Here is a 23,199-nt window from a genome sequence, read left to right as displayed (position 1 = left end):
AAAAAATAGTTGAAATTCGTGTTAAAACTTTACCTTTTTTCTCCGCAATATTGTTGGTTACTACACCTACAAATACAAATTGAATCATAACATGTAATACTCGAACAGATAACCTGAACTGAAGGACATTTCTTGCTGTTTTCCTTGTAGGTATGTACAGACCCTGTGTCATCGACTTCCCGCCGATAGTGGCCATTTGACCTTCAACGAGGGGGAAATTCTCACGGTGGTTCTTGAAGTGGACAATAAATGGCTCTTGTGCTGTCGTGGGGATCAGAAGGGGCTAGTGCCCAAGTCAGCAGTGATTAATCTGGATGAATCGTATAGATTCTAAGAAACGTAAGATAACGGTGTACAATGATTGAAGTTATTCAGCATCCCCCTTCTTTAAGAAAACAAAAATTCTGTACCACTTAAATGAGTGGTAGTGTTAACAGTGAACGAGTAGTGAGAGTGAACGAACGAAAGCATGAAGCTTGTGTGTGTATGATCGTGAAGCATATCGGGATATGTAATTTCATTGCTGTGAAGGTTGTGGTGGATTTTTTTATTTAAAAAAAGAACAAATTCAGCAAGAAAAAATGTATTTCGGCAGTATATTCATATATAAGGAGTAATTAAAATGTCAGATGATTTAAATTTTACTTGTAATATACGTATATTGCGGAATGATATACAATTATACACTTGTAAGATTTTTCACTCAACACGATAAATACAGTTGAAGGATATTAACGAACGGTAGCGATGAATGAGATTGTAGCAAATTGCTCAGGTTGCAAGACTTAGAAATCAGTGTTCGTCCAGTAGGCTCGCGAGAAACAAATGAGATAAAGACTTTCAAAGCATCCAGATCCTATCAAATTGAGTATTTTAACAGATAGTGGACAACTTAAACGGCAGCATTATATTTACGAGTAAAAAACAACGGGTGCATTAATTAAACATGTGATTTTGCCGAAGGTAGCTTTCGAGAAACCTTCGTAACAAGCTCGGGTAATATTAAAATAAAACAAGTCACGCATTAAAAATTAATTTTTGGAATAAATTAGCTCGATGATGATAAGTACCTACGGAGGAAGAAATTCTAACTCCAACTTCTCTCTTTCGATGAAGGAGGCTTTGGTAAGTTCGTACACTCGATCGTGTTTAGAGAACTTCATCAGGGATGGGTGGTATAGTAAAAGAGTCCTGAGTTAAATTATCAGAAATGGTATCTCTGTTCCGTGGTGTAACAAAAATGTATGCCGGAACTAAATGAGTACAGCTATTTTGTACAAAGTACTGTATCGTTTGAATATCTATTCTGAGTTTTCGCTGAAACTCAAAATACAAGAGCTGTGAAATCATAGTTTTAAGCACTTTTAATTTAAAAGTCTTTACGCGAATAAAATTAACAAATTTGGAAATAAGTTCAGAAACTAGGAAAATAAACTTGTATAATGCATGTAAAGTATTAAGTTCTCTGACATTTTAATTGCTCATTGTTCAATTGCATTTTTTTTAAAGAAACGGAAAATCGTTATAACTTTCTTCAACTACTATTTAAAACTGTATTCTGTATAAAAGTTCCTTTCCCTCGAGTTTAAGCTGTATTCTCAGGTTTTCTTGACAGCTTTAGCTTTGAAGGGTAGCATTTATGTTGCACCTTTTACTATATCGCGCTTTTTTGCACAAGAGCTACTGTGGGCCAGATATACCTCGAGTATATCTTGTGGTATCCAGTTGATAGCTGCATAACTTGATACTTCATTTCTGTTTCCTGAGATAAAACTGTTGTTAACTTCTGCTATCTTTTAAGTTATTGTATTAATTACAAGTTAAAATTGAGTGTAATGAAAATATATAGTTAAAAAAAAGAAAGAAATTTTGGTTTATTATGACAAGAAAGAAAAATGCTTTATATTAAAATATAGTAACAATTTTGAATGACAAGTAGCAAGATAACACAGAATGGTGATTACTGCCTTTCCAGTCTCGTATTTAGAATTAAAACATTAAGGAAAAAGTGCTTTTTGTCTCTCATATTACAATTGACGCATGAGATGTACAATGTGATATATTTATATATAACATAAATATATATATATACAGCAAACAAAGAACATTATATGTGCTCTCGCAACTACCCTAGGCTGTTTCGTTTACAATTTCTTTGGTCTGTAGTTTAAAAGCGTAATATATATATATATTCTGTTATTACAAAAATGTATATGTACTAATATATATATATATATATAATCACAAAGAAATATTTTTTCTGTTACAATGTAAACAATATTCTTCAGTATACATCGTCAATGCTGTTATTAGTTGAGTTTCTGTGCAACAAAAAACGTTTCACGTAAGTAAAATTCACGAAATCACACTTTTAATACGATACTAAAGTTAAAAAAAAAGATATATAAAAGATTACCTGCTATGAATGAGGAAAAGTGGTATGTAACTTCACAACCAACATTTGCTAAGGAGAAAAAGATATGCATTTCTTAAAGCTTGTTCGATTTTCTTTCGATAGACTATCGCTGATTGCGAAAGTTTTATTTTTGCTTTGACGCAAGCAAACTCAAATAACTTTTTATTTTATATAAATATATATATATATAAAAAGAAAAAAAAGAATGTTGTAAATTTTCCTTGACTTTGTACTGTATTTATGTATATATTATTGTGGTTATGTAAATATTATTAATAGTCGATGGAAGTTGAGAATTATTTTGGTCAGTTTAAAATTGTACACATGATGATCAGGTCTGTAATTTTGTTTTGTGTATAATAATTACTGACCTATTTCTTAATTCCCTTAGAAAAAGAGAAAACAGTGCCATGGACTAAACTTTTCCTGTAATTTATAGGAAAACCGTAGACCTATTGTTTTTTTTATGTTGATCTTTTTCTCCGTGGGTAATACTCTTTGACCAAAGACAATACATGTGATGTGTCCAGTTTATTTGTCAACAGCATTTAATACAAATAGAGATCATCAATATATTTGTACGTCTTTTATTTTTCTCCCTTTAAATAAAGGTGTAGATATAGAACGAAAATCTTTCTTTAACGAGAGCTCTTTCGTGGGTATATGGTTAGCGTATGCGTCTGTGTCACGGGAAACCCGGCTTCGATTCTCGGTGGTGGCTCATATAGTTCAGAGCCCACGTTAAGCTGTAGGTTCTGATATGGCCTCGCTGCTGAAATAGACGCTAAACTCTAATCAACCTACTTTCTTTAACGAAATTATATGATAAGACCTTTCACCGTATTTACGTAAATCTAATGGGCACTTCCCTTTTTTCTCGATGTCCAGATGCAGTATCCAAAATTATTGTGTGTATTAGTTTCGAGTAGTTCATCGGTAACGTCATTCAAATTTATCGTTTCTTACAACACACAATGCTGTCTTTTGCCAACATTATTTAAGGTGTACACGGCTTGCAGATGATATGGCGCTTGTTGTAGAATCTGAAAAGAAAATCAATAAGATGTAGAAAACCATGAGGAAGGAGTGTGAAAAATATAGGATGAAGATAAATGTTAGGAGGACAAAAGCCATGATAATAGAAACGAAGCATTCGGTGCCAAATATAGAAGTAGGAGGGGAGAAAATAGAACAGGTGACTAGTGTTAGATACCTGGGTAGTAATATTAGTGATGAGATGAAGTGCGAACATGAAGTAAAAGCAAGGATAGCAATGACGAAAGAACCCTTTAGCAGGAAGAAAAGTCTATTTTATGAGACCTTGAATAAAGAGTTGAGAAAAAAATTATAAAATGCTTCGTCTGGAATAATTGTACTGTATCGGGTAGAAATATGAGCATTACGAAAGTGATGAAAAACGACTGGAAGCTTTTGAAATGTTGGTGTGGAAAAGGATGGAGAGAATTAGCAGGGTCAAGCGGAAAATGAATAAGAAAGTCATAAATGGAGGGAGAGAAAATAACAATTTTAGATATTGAAAAGAGGAGGAGAAACTAGTTGGGACATTAGCTAAGGAGGAACTGTATCACGAGGGACGTGCTAGAGGGCGTGATGGCAGGAAAGAGAGGGAGGGATCGCAGGAGGCTACAATTACAGTATCAAAACAGAAAAATCGTACGTGAAGACGAAGAGGTAGCTGAAGACTATGGAACGTGGAACCTTCTCAGTTGCGGTAAGTGACCTGTCAATAATGACAGAATACCTATGATGATGATTATTATTTCACAATGTATTGCTACAATTCTCGACTTCGTTATAATTATTGTTGTCCTATTATTGCATAGAGCTTGAATTACGTAATCACGGAATGGAGAACAAGTAGAAAATAACATCTTAGATTCAAGTTCTTACTAGTACATAACTGTTCATTTCTAATGGTTACTTCATGTAAGTAGTACAGTAATTTTTCAAGTGTGTCACGTAATAATCCAGGCTCTGTCCATAAGAGCTGTAGAAAAATAGGGGATGACAGCAGATTTCTTAAGAGCCTGTTATAAGTTATACAAACAAGGATGTGTTGTTACGAAAGGAAATTAAAAGAGAACGTAGTGAAACTGCAGAACTGGATCTAAGTTCAATAAAATCTCAGTCTGAACCAATGTCAAAGAAAATGAGAGTAGATATTCCAGTCCGACAATCACCATTTTCAAACAAGAAAGCAACAATATTTTATGTGTAGTATGTGGGGAAAGAGAAACACAACGGAAATAAACAAAAGTACAGAATGTGTGAATCAAATCGTGTAACTACATTTGTATCAGCAACCATGTATTTTTGAAGATGACGTGTTTACTAAAACTTGTGACTTGGAGGATGAATTTTCTGTTTTCGGTGCAGATCTATATTATCATAAGGCTATCTTGAGTGCTTTCTTCTAAAGGTTCTATGTTCTCAGAAATCAGATGGCATAACTACCGAGTCTAAGAAAACTAATAAAAGTGAAGGGTTTAATAAAGTGGCGCCAATTATCGAGAAACTATTGGATGAGGGTTGTGGATTGACATTGTGGGAAATTCGCGACTTCATTAATTGAAACAGTGGACTGACTTTTAATAGAAACGATGTTAAACTTCTTAACTTTTCTTAAATGTTTTTGGAGAAAAGGTAAGGTTTTCGAAGCCTTCGGAAAGAAATAAACCTATTCTAGTTTTCAGCTCATTACTTAGTGGCGCAGAAGTAGCCTACAAACTAAGATCAATTAACATGCAGCGAATGAAGTACGAACGGCTCTCCTTCACACAGATTTTGGTATTGAAGGAGAATTTGGGGACAGTCAGCAACTTCATAAGTCCTGGCCAACAACTACAATTCCTCAACCTGTTTTGGATTTTCTAGTAGAAGTGCTACAAGTGGATAAGCTGAATATCATATCTGCGAACACAAGCTATGATCTACATATCACTGACGAAGATAGTGAAAATGATCTTGAAGAATTTTCCGACCAACAAAATCTAAACTTACAGAAGCTATTTAATCTTCCAGATTTTATTCAATGATGGACATCGTGGTAGGATAGCAAACCCCATGCATTTGATGGTGGCACATTCAATCCATGCAAAATACAAAAGCAGGCAACTGATGTCAACTATAAACAAATTAGTTGTGTCAGTTGGCTATAAAGAAACCATGCAAGCACCAAGCAACCTTGCAAAATATACACTTAAGACCTGTTTCTCCATTTTGTCTCTTCCAAGCCATTTTCAGAGTGATAGTTTTACGGTAGGAGCTATGGATGATTTCGACCACGGAGAGGCTACTCTGTCAGGAATCCATTGTGGCCACGATACAGTCATGGCGCTTTTCCAGAGGGTGCCAACAAAAGTGCTATCTAAACCGAAATTGTCTGAAGCCGGTATTAGCTAGACATTCAGTCATCTTCGATCCTTGCTTCCATCTCAGCAATTGAAGAAATATGAAAGGAAGGTACAACCTATATTCATTCAAAACACGCTGACAATTTCTTCTGAACTCTATATTTGGAGATCGATAATTTGCTTCACAAGGAGTTAACATAATCCACGCTGCGTACGAGCTAGAAAGTAAAGAATCTGCACTAACTTGGGATGCTGTGAATGCCACGATAACGGATTCAAATGTTCCCAAAAAACAAGTTGGCTTTCTTCCAGTGCTGCCGTATCCAGTAACGGAATATGATAGTGTATACACAGCAATGAAGTACAATGAACTTCCAGAGCCTACTTGTACACTTAAACAAGTTTTCAATGCCCGTAGTATGTGACGAAGAGGTGTATCACATTGCTGTCGAAATTCAACTTACGAGCAATAAATTTCCAAACATTTCCTCATGCTAGGATCATTCCACATGACAAAGGGCCTTCTTGCCTACATTCCTGGTAGTGGTTTGGAGTCTGTTTTCATAGAAAATTATGTTTTTGGGCTTAAAGTAACCGAGAGTATTCTAAAGGGAACTAATCATGTTAGGGCAGGCAGTAAAAGGCATGTTTATGATTGCAGATGTTGTATTTATGCTAAAGTCGAAGATTTTCCTGGAAGAACGTGAAAGTTATACGTCTGTCATCAAGCAGTTCGTTGACACTATGACTATTATGGAAGAAAGACAAGCTGAAAGTGCTCCCTATCAGTTCATGGAGTTGGTCAGTAATTCAGAAGAAATATCGAAGACTTTGCAGAACTTTACAGTATGCTTCTGAGCAGTGCCGCTACCTTGAACATTTTCTACATCTATAAATAGTATTTATGCTTAGAATCCTTATAAGAGCTGACCGAGAAGGAGACTGGCCGCTGCATTTATATATTGTACAGCACTTGCTTCCTGTATTCATGACATTCAATCGAGTCAATTATCTGCGGTGGGCGTCCGTCTACCTTGAGCAAATGAGGAATTTGGAGACTCAACATCCAGAAATAAATGCTCATTTCATGAATAGTCATTTCGTAGTCAGAAGAACGAACAATGTATTTAGGAAAGTTAGTGCTGATATGGCACTCGAACAGACTATAAATAGATCTAAAAAATCATCAGCAGAAATTGTAGATCAGAACAATATTACAGAGTGGGAACTGTCGCACCACGTAGTTCTTTCGATACGCCAATCCTTCAGTCAGATTCTTGGTATATCACAGACAGACTGAGACTTCCAAATTCATCATCAATTCGTTGGCAATGTAGCGTAATTCCATTACCAGAATGGTAGAATTTATGGAGAGCAGGGGAAACAGATACAAAGTAAACAGTCCTGTTAAGTTGTACCATTTCATGTCAATGAAGTTGTACTAGATTCTAGTGCAGAAGAAATCCTAAATTGCCTGACACGTGGCCATGAAACTTATGTGTCATTCCGAAACGAGTTATTTTTGTGCAAAATAACTCTGTTGTCTAAGACCATTTACAGACGAAAACTTCCACTATTTCGTCAAGAAAATCAAGTAGTGTCACCTTCCATTTCTTCCAAGATGTCACCTGTCAAATCGCTGGCTTCTGCGCAGACTGGTAGACATCGCTAAGGAGAGGGAGCTACTGTTAGATAACATATTGCGATATGACCTGTGCCCTCCACCACATTGCTGGACAATTTGGGTGCAACCACCAAGCCAAACAAATCGGAACTAATGTTTACTTTGCGGAAGTTGTTGGAACCGTCTAAGTACGTCTTCGAAGGACATTTATAGATGAATACAGCAATTGTTGTTGCTGTCATGAACCAACTTTATAAAACTCGAGTGAAAGGTTTACAAACATTTGCTGATTTGTTTGATGTATTCTTCAGGAGCTGCAGCAGTATTTGCACATGAATCCGCGAGAATTTTCTGTTTGATAGCTATCTAACCACTTCAGTGAAAACTCAAGACAGGCCTTATGATAATATAGATCTGCATCGAAAACAGAAAATTCATCCTCCAAGTCACAAGTTTTAGTAAACACGTCATCTTCAAAAATACATGGTTGCTGATACAAATGTAGTTGCACGATTTGATTCACACATTCTGTACTTTTGTTTATTTCCGTTGTGTTTCTCTTTCTCCACATACTACACATAAAATATTGTTGCTTTCTTGTTTGAAAATGGTGATTGTCGGACTGGAATATCTACTCTCATTTTCCTTGACATTGGTTCAGATTGAGATTTTATTGAACTTGGATCCAGTTCTGTAGTTTCACTACGTTCTCTTTTAGTTTCCTTTCGTAACAACACAATCTTGTTTGTATGTAACTTATAACATGCGTTTTTAGAAAAATACAAAAATTCTGCACCTGGCTGAAGATCCTCAAGACTTTTCAGAACATCATCCTTCCGAATTTTAGCCGTAGATATAATGACTTCTCTCCCTCGGAAAGACGACAGTCTCACCTTAAGATTTGTCACGGTTCTGGCAAATGATGCAGGCATTTACGTTTAACATGGATGAAAAGGAAGAGGAGTCCCGGGATAGGGAGATGTCAAACAGGTTTTCTGTTGTTGTTGCCTAGGATATAGGTGCCAAGTATGAATTTTTTTTATTCCACTGTCTACATCAGAGCCTGCAAAATGAAACAGTATAATAATTACATTAGCTACATATTATTGAAATAAATGATTGATTCGTGATTGGGAGAGAAAAGTAACACTTCAGGTTGTTGCCATTTAAAATTGAAATGGGTCAGATTAGTAAATAAACTAAAATAATTTTTATTTTTGCTGTTCTATACATATTTCTTTACTGGTTATTTAATATCGGACTTCCGAAGAGAAATCTAATCTAATTGAATTGATTGGCCGCGCCCATAGCAACAACTCCCAGTCACGACGTCTTTTCAGTTTTATTTTAAGATAGGAAAAGATTGAGAAAGAGAGAGATGAAAGTCAAGAAGAAGGTAGGAGAAGGAGCATAGAAGGAAGAGAGAGAGTTAGGAAGGTTGTCTAAAGAAAATCTATTATGTTGGAGATAGGGAAAGACCAGAAGAAAGCGTTGCAGGAAAGGGATGTTGGATAGTCTATGGTTAATACAGAAGATAAAACAGGAAGAGAAAGAAGAAAATAGAAACGAAGAAATACGCGTTAATTATAGAAATATAGTAAGGAAGCTTAAATAGATATTAGAAGATGCTTCGTATCCGAATTTTATTATTCAAAAATCAATTCTGAACTGTTCCTGATGAGAGACGTTCCCTCATACGACTCTGACTTGGATCCAGGTAACTGCACAAGTTGGAGTTACCCTGACCCAGCCCAGATGATGAGAAGTACTAATTTAATTATTTATCTGTTATTTCTGAGCATTAAACAACTTTCATCCAGTAACTGGTTTTAAATGGTGAAGGTCGAACACATGTTTTAGTCAGCGAAGGAAAGAAAAAAAATATTCACATATTTTTCCACAAATCGTGAAGAAACTACCATTATCTCCAGCCTAACCCGTTGTTTCGGCTTGCCTTTCAGAACCGATTTAAAAATGTTACCTTCATGACCTCGGTCATGAATCAGATATGCACATGTTATAGTAATACACGTACATAATAAATATTATTTTATATTGACTTTAGAATTTATCAGTTAATGCTAGAGTTATCATTCATTCATACACACATCGGACAATGTATTAGCAAATAGGTTAAGATTTACTTTGAAGGAAACTATCACCTAGCTACAGTTTTGTAACATTTATTACACATATTAAGAGTAAAACACAAAGATAGCAAGCAGTTACATACATATATATATTGGTATATTAGTGCATAGAGCGTTAAATTATATCAATCTAAATTCAAAGTTGGAAAGAAAAAAATATATATTAAACATTCGTAATATTAAATCGTATCTCGCATATCAAGAGTTTTTTTTTTTAATGTCAAACGAGTCCTTTTCTTGTCATTTCAGATATTTCATTTTCCGTGTGTATTTCACCTATTTGGCGTCCATGCACGTAATCTTCATTTGAGTATTCACATGACGTGATATTTATTTGCAACTAACATACAATATTGTCTGTATATTGAGTCTATATAATTATTATTTATATATTTATATCCGTTCGTAAATTAAAAAAAAAAAACTTAAATTTCTGTCATTAGATTCACTTCAACAATATCACTCATTTCATTATTAGTTGATATTTCTTCAAATCGATATCACTTGAGTCATCGTCATATTATATCTTATTGCACACACACATTGAGTCATATTTCTACAATTTAGAGAAAGAAAATTTCACGAATTCGTAGGGATTTGTTATAATAGTTGAAGGATAATTAGTATGGTATTACAGACAATGCCAATCACTTTCGCACCAAGATCACGATCAGTAAGATGGATCACGATCACTAAGATGGGTTTTCGAAGATTTGCATATGACAAGGGAATTGAGATACGACTATATGGGAAGGTTCCAGGTTTACGGGATTATGGATAAACTTGATGGTAGTTTCGAGTTACGATAACCTGCCTTGTTTACATGCAGCATGCGATTAATGAGATAATATTAAGATGCTAATGTGCACACATAAATTAATCACATTACAAAATCAAGGATGATACTTAAATATAGGGCGGTATATTTCAAACTTACGTTTTACATTCGTCGATTTTATGAAATTATGGCAACAAACGCAACCGTTGGGGGTAGGTAACAAGACCCTTTACTTACCTTAGTCAAAGTATTTCAACATTATATGATTCTTTTTAGTATCACACTTACATTCATTACATATTTATAATTCAATATACATATATTTAATCATTTTCTTTCAATTTCAAATTAATTACCCCGCTCAATAAAATTCTTAGATTGCACCATTACATCATGTACAACGAAATAAATTCGACCATACGATGGATAACCGCGCGATACTATAAACATGCTTACATCCTTACAGTTTTCAAAATAATAGACATTAAAGGTATCAGGCAGCTACGCGAACTGGTATATAATACTAAAAATTTTCATAGTTTGCAATTCAGATGGTAAAAACTTAATAATTTTACAATCATTCATGGGCCCATATGTTTACACAGAAAATTCATCTCTATGGCACTATATTGAAACAAGAATGGAGACGATGAGTACTACAAAGGTGAAGCTCAAAGCATTTAGCCAGGAATGGTGGAGGAAACGGAAGCAGAGTTAAATCGTCTACTGGGCGATCGCTCACAACTACAGCGAGTCAACTAGCGATGGAAACGGTCCCATTATATAAAACGAAAGTAAATAACCCTATGAATTATATCTTGCAACATCTCAATCGAATATATAAGTTCAAATAAGATATGCTAAATGGTTATATGAATTGCCAAATTAAAAGGGGATAGGGGAGGTTAAAAAAATCTTAGAGAAGAGAATAGAGAGATAGCTAGAGAAGTGAACAGAGGCGTGCCAAAGAAAAATAAGATAGAACGCTAGATACTACAAAGAAAAGCGGTCGAATCTAAAAATTATGCGACAATCGTTGACTTAGGAGCTAAATATGTATTTTAATATGCCTAAACAGGAGGTCTACTAAATGCGTAGCCAACTGGGGAAACCTTGTTGTCATGAGGCAAGTCTGTGTCTTGTAAATAAAAACTTCACAAGGTATTTCTTGTGAAATTGTTATTTAGTAACCGTCTCCGGCTCAAACCAACAAGGAAACAAAGGGGGGAGGGGCAAGGCGACATTGCCCTAAATTTTGAAATTTCTAAAATAATAAAAAAAATATCCGACCCCTCAGAAAACTGAGAAGATTTAGGTTAAAGTATAAAGAAATAGTTCAATAAGTGAAGAGAATCCTAAAACGAGGGTAGTCAAAATTAAAAAAAAATAAAGTAATTTTGTACGGGGAAGTTAATATAAGCCAAATTTCGCCAGTTGCTCTCAGTCCGCAAGACTCACGAGGTCTTGAGATGTCGATTAATTTCGACTACATCGTTTAGAACTAAGGAAAAATGAAGATATGTGGATGGGGACGGAAGATATGTGAACATCCTGGTACGGAATAATAAGACACTAATATAATAAACCTACTATACTATTCACTCTTATTCATCTCGTCACCTCTAAGAACAGTGACGAGCTCTACTTAGTAAATTAACGTTGGAGGAATAAATCTCAAAAGCAACCAAGTATTAACGCGAATTGGAGGTTGGACAAGTATACTTCAACTGCACTAATTGCGAATCAGTTATATCGTTCTGTAGTTGCTCTTAAACTATACAAAAATATTTACTGGACGAACACCACTCACATAGTCAGACCGGTATGATGAAATTCCATCATACATTTGCACAGTTAACTTCTCGTTGATTGCATTCGTAAAATGTTAATTTTTACCAATGTCACTTCCCTCAAGAGTCGCCTCTGTTACTTACGTTGGTTGTCATTCCGTACCAGCCTTCGCAAAAATTTCGAGTATAGTAACGTAATGCAAAAATGCAGTCAGTCATTATAATTGTTACGTTTATAATCGCTATCTAAATCGCAAATTTTTGCGTTCTGTTAACAAACGATTCTCGGGCCCTTTAGTTGCGGAGACCTTTTGACGCGGGTCCGTTTGATGCAGGGCCTTTTGACTTGGGTCATTTTCTCGTGGGACCCTTTTGACCCGGGCTCTTTTTATGAGGAGCGCTTTGATTCGGCCCCTTTTGACTCCGGGCCTTTTGTAGCGCCGCCTCTTTTTGACCCGGGCCCGTTTTACTCCGGTCTTTTTGTCGGACCCTTTTATAGCGGGGCCCCTTTTGACTCAGGCCCTTTTTATGATGAGCGTTTTGGTTTGGGCCCTTTTGTTGCGGAGACCCTTTGACCCGGGCCCTTTTGACGTGGGGCCGTTTTGTAGCGGGCCCCTTTTGACCGGGGTCGTTTTGACTCGGGCCTTTCCGTCTTTGCCCTTTTGTCTGGCCCTTCTGACTAGTGTTGTAAATAGAAAAAAACCGTTCGTATTTTTTCAGAAATGCACGTTTTTTTAAAAAAACATTGCTTCTCGTTTTTTTCTAAATTTCGTTTTTTTTTCAAATAGTCATTTGTAATGCATCTTATGTCTATTTAAGTATGAAATGTTTTTATATAGGTGTAATTACCGTAAAATGCAACATAAATTAAACTCTAGATATTGATATGCTACAAATATTTTACAGTTTATATGAATAGCATACCTACTAACAACTCGGGTTTCAGCAGTTTTCATCAATATCAACTTAGAAATAAACGTGGAAATGAAATTTTGTTTTTTCGTGAAAGCAGGTCTTTAATAAGTATAAAAATAATGTCACGAACAGTATAAAATTCAAATAACTTGTCTAAAGGTAAAAGCTAATACTAATTTGCCTACTAGTATTTTTCTAAATATAATATATAAATAATTTGTCGACTAGATATATATGATATGCAGAGCCGGCTCTACCATATGTGCAAAGTTCAACACGTGCATTTGCATGGAGCGGCAAGTTTCTAGAGTCCGGCAAAATCTGTCATTAGTATATTATTTGAAATTAATATTTCTTGTTGGAAACAGACTTCATGATGATGGTAGTTGAATTTACTAAGCTGACCTAATATTTGAATACTACATTCATAAATTGTATTTAGGTCGCATTAGTTTAAGTTCACATGGACAATGCTAAAGCAAATGGTCAAATAAATCTCAGCACAAATTACTTGATTGTTGTTAAATGCAAGAACTCAATTCTCGAATAGTAGCGAATATCTGTTCCATTTAGTTAGTTATAACAGTTTTGATATGACAACTAGTCTTGTTTTTGTCACAAACAAGTTCCTTATCATTGAAGATAGAAAAAAAGTTTTTTTTTTAATGTTAACAGATGTAGAAGAAAAATCAAAAAATAAAGATAAAAGAGCTAGTTGCACTCGAATTGCAAACTGATATATTGAGATTGAAGCTTGATATTGAATTCTGTAAAAAGGATTACCATCTTTCCTCTGCAGGTGTGTTTCCTTTATCTCTCACTAACATTACAGATTAATATTTAAAGAAAAAAAAAACAGATGCAAGGAGATTGTACTTTAGTACAAGTAAGTATTTAAGCCTTTCTGAGTGGGACTGCACTTACCCTCCCCTTAGTTGTTCATGCTGGAGTAGCATACTTAAAATCATGACTTTTAAGATTTGTTCTTTGTGGAGAAAGGGGGAGGCGGCAAATTATGCCATTGCACGGGGCGACAAATTGCCTAGGGCTGGCCCTGATGATATGTATATACAAGCCATGAATATAGGATGACTCAATTTGAAGTAATGCAGGGTGTTTCAAAATGAATATTAGGGCTTTGAAACTTTGTCGTATCTGTTATAATTAACTTACAATTGTAAATATTATCAAATAAAAGAGCAACTCAAACAGTTTTGTACACACATATTCACATGCAATTTCCTCTGTCTGCCGTTAGAAAGAGCTAGTAGCAAAGATGGAGACTAGAGAGCAGAAAGCTGTTTGTGTTTTAATCATGTTTTAATCAAGACTGAATTTGTAGTTACAGTCAACCGTGTGTGTGAAGAATATTAAGGAGACGCTTGCAACTACGTCCTTATCGTTTGCAGTTGCTAAAGGTCTAAAGCCTACAGACTACGGTTTACGTGCCAATTTCACAGATGAAATATTGCTGCATAACAATGAAGATTTTCTAGATCGTGTCGTCTTCAGAGATAAATCGATATTTTACCTAAGAGCTAATGTGAGTTGAGTTGAGTTGATTTTGAGTTTAACGTCCCGTTCAGCAGCGAGGCTATGAGACGTGGACCTACTGATTAACGTGGAATCCGAACCACATGAGCTCCCGCCGGGAATCGAACCCGGGTCTCCCACGCCAAAGGCGCGTACGCTAACCGCTTAGCCACGGAGGAGCTCAAGAGCTAATGTGAATACTCATAATGTTCGCATCTGGCCGTCAGCAGATCCTCAGGAGATGGTACAGTTGCAACGAAGCTCCACTAAATTGAATGTGTTTTGTGCTATATGGCAGAAAGTTTATGGGCCTTTCTCGCCTATCGACTAGATGTGTCCCGTGTGACGAATGAAGCTCACATCGAACACTTGTAGCAAAGACTGTTTGAGGTGCTCTTTTATTTGATGTATTGTTTATAATTGTACGTAACATGTAATAAGTTCTACGAAGACTTATATCCAAGATATTCATTTTGAAACACCCTGCATTTCTCAACAACAATATTGGAACTAATATGTAAAAAGGAGAGAAAACTTTCCTTATAAAGTGATTGTTTACAACAACGATATTATTATTAGTCGAGACTATAACTACTACAACAACACGAGTTGTCAAAGAAAATGTAATCATATGTACAATAACCCTTTCGGACCCAGGTGGCCAAAGTGGCACATACGGGTGTGTCACTTTTTTAATCCGCTCCTGTGTGGACACTAATTAAGATATCGAGATATTAATTTTGCCAAATATGGTTGGACCATAGTTTACCATATTAATTTCTTTTTCTTCTCGGGGTCGAATTTCCTTCTCAAATTTCAGCCGTCAAAATTTCGAGAATTTTCGAATTTCCTTTACTTCTTTTTTCCCTATAGCTTCCTTCTTTGTAGAGAGACCTCCTTAAAACTTGCCAGGTAGATACCTCGGATTGATACCTAATTGTTCACATCAATTGGGCGGGCCTGCGCGCAGTATTGCCAATTAGGTAAATTAAAATTTCCCTAAATTTGGACAAAAAATTCGGAATTTTTTTTTATAAATCCGTATCTATACGTCCGAGTGCAAGTCAGCTTACGCCAGTCGAACATTTGTCCTTACTGAACAAAAGCAGGTACAGATCGTTACAATGAGGTAATTAGGGGGCACACGGAAAATTCGTATTTTTCCTACTTTTCTGTTTACCGTAATATATTTTTTGGTAATTAGAAGCTTCGTTCCTTAAATATCGGCATGATACTTGTAGGATATATTAGTCGTGTACCAATGTTTAATTTAAAATAGTTTGCGTCTGTCTAGTAGCAGTGTTGCCAGCTACAAAAAAGAATTAATTCCAGATTTTAGGGGGAAATGGAAAAATTATTTGTTTTGTGTCTATTATTTCCCACTTGTTCGCTACATCGGAACAAACGTATCAGTATCTGAAAATCTCGTCTTTGCCCTACACAACGCACTATAGAAAGTTTTAATAGGATAATTAGGGGAAGTACAGTTGAGGTTTACAGTAGACCTTGTTCTCTAAGTGGAAAGATAACTGTTTTTTTTTAGGTAGAATATTTTTTATTGACATGCTAACTTTATTAGATATCGTTACAATAGTTGTAGGATATATTAGAGAGATACCAAAGCTTATTTTAAGATAGTTTGTGTGTGTGTGTGTGTGTGTGATAGCAGTGTTGCCAGATAGAGAAAATTTTAATTCCAGATTTTAAGTGGAAATTTTGAACAATTCCATTTTTGTCCCTATTATTTCCCTCATGTTGGCTACATTCGTACCAGTGTCTAAAAGACTCGTCCTTAGCCTACACAGCACACCATAAAAAGTTTCACTTGAGTAATTAGAGAAAGTATAGATAAGGTTTACAATAAACCATGTTCTGTAAATGGGAAGATGATGAATTTCTGACGTAGAATGATATATATATTTTTTTAAATTTCATGCTTACTTTGTTAGATATCGCCATCATACTTGTAGGATATATTCTTGGGGTACCAAGGTTTATTTTCAGATAGTTTTCGTCTGTCTGATGGCAATGTTTCCAGCCAAAACAATTAATTCCCGATTTCAGGTGAAAATTTTGGAAAATTTCCCTTTTCCCTCTATTATTTCCCTCTTGCTGGCTACATTGAAACAAACGTACCACTACCTAAAAGCTTCCTCTTTGGCCTACAGAACGCAGTGTAAAAAGTCCCAATGGGATAATTAGAGAAGCTGTAGCCCCGGCATATTTGTTGATTTTTGCTTCTGAGGCGTAAAAAGTGTCAAAATTTCATGTGTATGATGAAAGAAAATTTTTTGTTTCCCTCTTTGAATGGAAGCCAGCGACTTCAGGATTTAATAGTACCTTGTCAACACACCAAACAATTTTTAGGTGACTTGAATCCATATGGCAGCAGTGGTGGTAGATACAAAGAATTTTGAAATTCGGTTAGGGATTTTTTGGTAAATTTTCACCCCTACATTTTCCTCAATAATTTCCCACCCGTTGGCAAGACTGCAAAGTAACTTACACCAAAATATATGCCACATCCATTTTCTAAAAAAACAAGGCCTTAAACATATCAATTGAATAAACGTTTTTTGAGCAATAAGTCACTAACTGAAAATGTGGGAAAATGCCAAAAATGACCTGGGTCCGAAAGGAATAATCACACAATTTTGCTAGTATATAGGTACAAAAAAACAAACGATTTGTAAGTTATGAGGGCTTCGGTTCAAGTTCTGTTGATTATTTCAATAATCTGCAATATAAATCAATAAATAATAGTTGCCAGAAAAAAAAACAGACATTTGAAAAAACATGAAAAAGAACGATGTTTTTTATTGAAAAAAAAACTTCACAGAAAAAAACCGTTTTTTTACAACACTACTTCTGACATAGAACTATATATATAAACAGCAGCTGAAATACCTGGGGCAGGGGGCCTGGGAGAGTATGACTAAATCGATGATCGATCGATCCAGGGCGCAGTAAAATTAGTTACACCACTGTTCATATCTCTTTCTTTCTATTCTCTCGACATCATGTCTGGAGATGAATGTTCTGACTAATGGGCTACAGCGGCGGAAGACGATATACGCTATCAATGATAAATGTTATGACTGTTAATATATATAGGGAATAAAACGAAAAGCTCTATATCGGTCTCTCCCCCCCCCCCCCAAGTTGGAAAAAATTCTGCGGGCGTTAGTGATAATGATGTTACTAAGTTACTGTATTATATTGTTCTATACACGGAATAAATACTTCTGTGTTTTATATAATAATAACCTTATTTACATTTATTACGGCCCTTGCTTTACGACAGCGAAACATATTCACGTTCAGTGTAATCAGTTTACATTCTCAAATAATTACAGTGAGGCAAATGAAATAATTCACTCACAGATTTAGGACTTAGAAAAGTGTCCTGCGAACATGTAGTAAATTCCTGAAGAGTTAAAAGCGCTAGTAGCTGTAATTAGCTCAGTCGGTCCCTATAGTCCCTTAGTGAATTACATAAATCTTACAGATGTTGTATCTCTTCCTTTCTCTTCTCTCTACATCATGTCTGGAGATTAATGTTTGGACAAATAAGCTACAGAGACAATTTTAAAAAGTAAGATGATTTATGCTATCAGTGACAGATGTGGTGTTTAACTTAACATTAAGGCAATAAATTGAAAAACAAAGAATACGAATCTTTTCAGAGATGACAGTGCACTGATGTTTCAAATCTGTGCCTTTACTCCCTATACTTACGTTATTTCCCTAGTCAAAATAAAAACTCTTCAAAATTAATCACAAATTATCATGCAACCATCCCTTCCTTAGAGTACTGCGCGGCCACATACCCGTCACGGTGATGTAAAGGCACTTTTGGCGACGAGGATACATTGTTCATTTTTCTGTACGGACCTCATAATTTCTCACTTTACAGCCTTATATCTCTCTTATTTGGCAACAATGATAACCCACATTTTGCTTATTTTCTTTCATGTTTTATGCCAATTGTTTTAATGCCATAAAATTGTATACGTTCCATCTGAAAAACCATAAATTTGTATTGGGATGGCAACACTGTTTTTTGACACAACTGCCGTGTTCTTGGTCACGCGTCCCGCTCCCGTTGGTAAGCTTACCTGCATACATTTTTCATTTTCTGGCTTTTGAGGTATAACTCTGCACAACCTCACCCATCCATTGCTTGGTATACGACTATGTATTGCTTGGTATACAAGGCATTTCCGTACCGATACCGAGTGACTATCAGCCACCACGATGATTAACGATACACAATTAGTCAGGGTACCAATTTTCATAAATATCTATCTGTCACGGTTCGCATACGTCCCTTGTTAGATTCAAGCTCATACTAGTGTGTAACTGTTCATTTCTAATGGTTATTTCATGTAAGTAGTACAGTAATTTCCTGAGTGTGTCACGTAACAACAGATCATCTATACTCTCTCTTCTGATAGTTTATATACCAATACATTGTGGTGGTGCACGAAATGTCATACTATTTGTTTTGTTCATTACACGTGTAATATTGTAGATGGAATATTGGAAACCCGTATTTGTACACTTTGGTTTATGGAAAATCCGTTGGATGTCACAAGAAGTTAGTATCGAATATTCACTTGGCACCAAACAGCAGTTTTCAAGATGATGTATAAGAGCAGATTGAGTGCTGAACAGAAGGTAAAAGTTGTACTTTTTTTAATTACAGAAACGCGGAGTTTTGTAGCGACACAAAGACGTTTCCGTGCACACTTTAGTTAAAAAAGAAAAAGAGCTCCATATATACAGACTATTCAGAGATTGTATCGTCAATTTGAAGCAACTGGCTCTGTGGTGGAGAATTGACGGCGCGAACCAAGTGTCCGCACCCTTGAAAACATTGAAGCAGTTCCGGTTGCTTTGATATGAAGTCCTAGCAAATCAACAAGGATGACGGCTGATGAGTTAGGAGTATCTCGTCGGTTCATATAAAGGATTCTGCATTCCGATTTTCACATGTTCCCTTATAAGATAAGAGTTATCCATAAATAAACAGCAGAGGACAAGCAACGAAGCAGTTCGCTTCATGGTTATTGTTAGTACTAGAGGATCACGTTTTGCACAATACGTGGTTTACTGACTAGGCGTATCTTCATTTAAATAGTGTAGTAAATAAGCAAAATGTTCGTTTCTGGGCAAGTGAACGTTTTCACATTCTGCACAAAAGGGAAATTATGGAGTACAGGTCAGTGTATGGCCATTGGGCAGCAACTCATCCCATGGAATCACCGAACATTTTCTCTTTGATGAGACGGTAAACAAAGATCGATATAAGGACATGTTGGAAAGCAGATTTATTCCAGAACTTTTGGCAACAGGTCTTCCATTACAAACTCAATGGTTCATGCAGGCCCGTAGCTAGGAGGGGGCGAGGGGGGCTGAGCCCCCATGTGGCTACCTTCAGCTCCCCTGAAACTTTCACCAGTGTTTTAAATGCTTCTCTATAAAGAAACGAGCAATGCATGGAAACATTGTTTTTGTTTTATCGTATTCAGACTTGGGCCATAAACTAAAGTTATGAGAAATACTTTGTCGGAAGCAACATTTCATTTATTTTGCCAACTACACTCCTTCGGTATTTTTATAAAAATAAACCAGAATAAACCAGATGGTTTTCTCTTCTTATTCTGTTTCAACCCGATTGCAGTTGGTATACAAAGAACGCCGTTGTCAGGCCTAGTGGCTTGTGCCATAAATAAGTCATCTTCGAATTCAAGGAGGAAGGTTAGGGATGGAGAGTTGCTGTTGTAAAATGAGTTGGGGGGGAAGCCACCAAACGAAAAGAGAATGAGAGGAAATGTTTTGTCTTTTTCCCCATCTCGCCATTTTTCATCGGCGTACAACAGAGGTTTGAAAATATAGATTTTTCATGGCAGTACAGTAAATCTTCTTCTACGATCCACAAGTATTTTCGTATGTAGGGTCAGTATAGTAGGCGGAGTGGCTGTTTTATTGCCCCTTCTACTGCCTCTCTTGGTGCCAGTCGGTAGCCATCAGATTTTCTTCGACATCAATAGATACAATTTGTTCATACGCGTAGTCCGTGTGCGTGCGTTAGAGAAGTCAATGATCCGCAGTGGTGGGTGTTTGTGCTTTAGTGCCGCTCGGAGATACGCATAAGTTTGTGTCTTGGTGGAAGCTGTTTGAGTTTTCAGTGCATTAATGACTAATGACTCTTATAGTAATTAAGCGTCTGTTTTAACTGATTGCGTGCGCATCGTGATGTGTTTTCCGTTCTTTCTGCAAGCACAGTGAGTTTTTTTTAAATTAAGATTTCAGTGTAAAAATGGATAAATTTATAATACGTACGAAAGTCACTAGTGACCCCGTTGTTTCCGTTCATCATCAGCGAATGACAAAAACAAGGATATCAGTACTATACCACAAGATATTTCAAAACCGGGAGAAAATATTAAACAAATAAACTGGAATCTTATCCTCGGAATAAAGACGGACGATGCTTTCAAACGGAATGGTTTCAGAGATTTACGTGGTTGGAATATTCGCAACCCCGGGATGCTGCGTTTTGTTACGCATGCAGACAGTTTCAACCTTATGGATGTAAAGAAGTAGCCTTTATATCTAAAGGTTTTAGTAACTGGAAGGCCGCTCTTGACAAATCAAAAGCAGGTTTAATAAAACATGCCGCAACAACCACACATATTGTTGCGATGAATATGTGGGCAGAGAAACAAAAGCGTACAGCTGTAGGGAAACCAGTGTCACTTTTAGTAAATCAAAGTGTACTTGAAAAAAGTCAGTATTATGTAAAGAGCATCGCGGAAATTATTCAGTTCCTAGCTGTGAATGAATTACCAATGAGAGGGACTTATAATGTTGAAGAACACGAGGAACAGAGCCTCTTCCGAAATATGTTTGAATATACACTAAGAAAGGACGAGAAACTGGCCGATTGTTACAAACAAATTCCTCAAAATGCTTCCTATTTATCTCCGGAAATCCAGAATGATATAATTCAAGTGATAACAGATACTGTTCGAGAAAATATTGTTGATGACATTAACAGTGCAGATGTGCCATGGTTCACTCTATTGGAGGATGGAACATGTGACAAAAACAATCGAGAAAATGTGGCTATCGGTATTCGATATGTGAAGGACGGGAACGTTCGTGAGTCTATTTTAAGCATAGAAACTCTGCCATCTCTTAGTGCCGATTCCTTTGCCGATCTCACACTTAATGTTCTTCGGGACTATGGTTTAGATTGCACAAGACTGTTGAGCCAGTGTTACGATGGGGCTTCTGTGATGAGCGGGAAGAAGGGTGGAGTGCAAGCAATAATACAGAAACGACTAGGACGTGATATTCCTTACATACATTGTTTCAATCACAGATTGCATTTAGTAGTAATTAAATGTGTGAACGATATTTCTCTTGTCAAACAACACTTTGATCAGTGTGTCATGCTTTATACTTTCCGTAAAAGAAGTAAAATTGATACTTTGTATGAAGGTCGGAATCTTGCTCGTCTTTTAGAACACCGTTGGCCAGGACATTTACGGGTAATACAAATAATTCGCGAGAATTATATGGAAATATTGAAGGTGCTAAAGTTGGTTAAGAACGGGAATTTTAATGGGAATGAATTAGTAGAAAGTACTGGACTTATTCTGACTGTTGGGAAATTGCAGTTCCGATTTTGTTTATTATTGATGAAAAAAATACTTGAAATTCTTCATCCTGTTGATAAAATTCTCCAGTCGCATGAAGCATGTTTAAGTACCGCACGAAATCTGGTTGATGCTGCTGTGGAAACATTGAACAATATTCGAAATGATGAAACGTTTCGAGATATTGTAGGTGAAGCAAATCGCATGATAGAAGATACCCACATTGAAGAAGCTTGTCAACGCCCTTCAAGGAAAAGAAAAATAAGTACGTCACTACAGGATTTTGTTGTAGCAGAAACAACTGGTGTAGGGAATACAGAAGTTGAGTGTTTGCGACAGGTGTTCTACGAGTCGACTGATTTAGTTCTTATAGAAATTAACAGACGATTCCACAATAACAATGCTTTGTTGGACGCAGTTACTTCAGCAGAAAATTTACTACAGACTACTTATCTTCATTAGGAATTACCATACCGTCTAAAGAAGAACTTGCTGTTGCAAAGGCGTATGTTAGCAAATGTAATTCTTCTGACGCCTTTAGTGAAATCTATAAGGTTAAAATGGCTTATGAAGATACTTATGCTCTACTTGCTTCTATCCGAACACTTGCATGCAGTACCGCGTTATGTGAATCTTCGTTTTCTGTGTTGACCCGCATAAATAGCCCAGAAAGACTTTCCATGAGTCAGAAACGATTGGCCAACCTGGTGTTTCTTGCGTTTGAAAAGAAACGAACTGCAAACATAGACATCATGAAAGTTCTGCAGAAGTTCAACGCAATGAAGAATAGGCGATTGCAGCTTTTTAAAGTCAAGTAAGTAGACGCATTTTCTTTTCTTTTCTTTTTTTTAAAGAATCTTTGAGTTTTACGGGCCACGGTTATGCCGAATAGGCTAAAGGGGACAGTGATGATGAGAATAGATGAATGAGCTAGTGGAATGAAGAAAGT

The 23,199-nt window shown here is 36.2% G+C and overlaps 2 protein-coding genes across 8 annotated transcripts in view; both read left to right on the top strand.

Moving 5' to 3' along the window:
- The window catches only part of LOC145678561 (uncharacterized), a 202,569-nt gene extending 199,578 nt beyond the window's left edge, over window positions 1-2,991 (top strand). For 6 of the 7 annotated variants that reach the window (XM_081748855.1, XM_081748858.1, XM_081748854.1 and 3 more), the window contains one exon: window positions 151-2,991. In XM_081748855.1, the coding sequence (XP_081604981.1) occupies window positions 151-334 (184 nt within the window). In that variant the 3' untranslated portion in view covers window positions 335-2,991. The remainder of the gene's footprint in view (window positions 1-150) is intronic. The other variant, XM_081748860.1, reaches the window with a different exon arrangement.
- Window positions 2,992-21,290: 18,299 nt separating this feature from the next.
- On the top strand, window positions 21,291-22,712 carry LOC145679452 (zinc finger MYM-type protein 1-like). The gene has a single exon (XM_081750032.1). It carries the CDS (start codon window positions 21,291-21,293, stop codon window positions 22,710-22,712), a length of 1,422 nt encoding a protein of 473 aa, XP_081606158.1.
- Window positions 22,713-23,199: the final 487 nt, after the last annotated feature.

This window comes from Thermobia domestica, chromosome 2, assembly GCF_964235325.1.
Source record: "Thermobia domestica chromosome 2, izTheDome1.hap1.1, whole genome shotgun sequence".
NCBI lineage: Eukaryota > Metazoa > Arthropoda > Insecta > Zygentoma > Lepismatidae > Thermobia > Thermobia domestica.
Note: the sequence above shows the minus strand (reverse complement) of the source record. Positions and strands in the feature narration are given on the sequence as shown.

Bases quoted from the DNA above. Each gene is read 5' to 3' on its own strand.
- LOC145679452 (XM_081750032.1), top strand. From the start codon at position 21,291: ATGAATATGTGGGCAGAGAAACAAAAGCGTACAGCTGTAGGGAAACCA.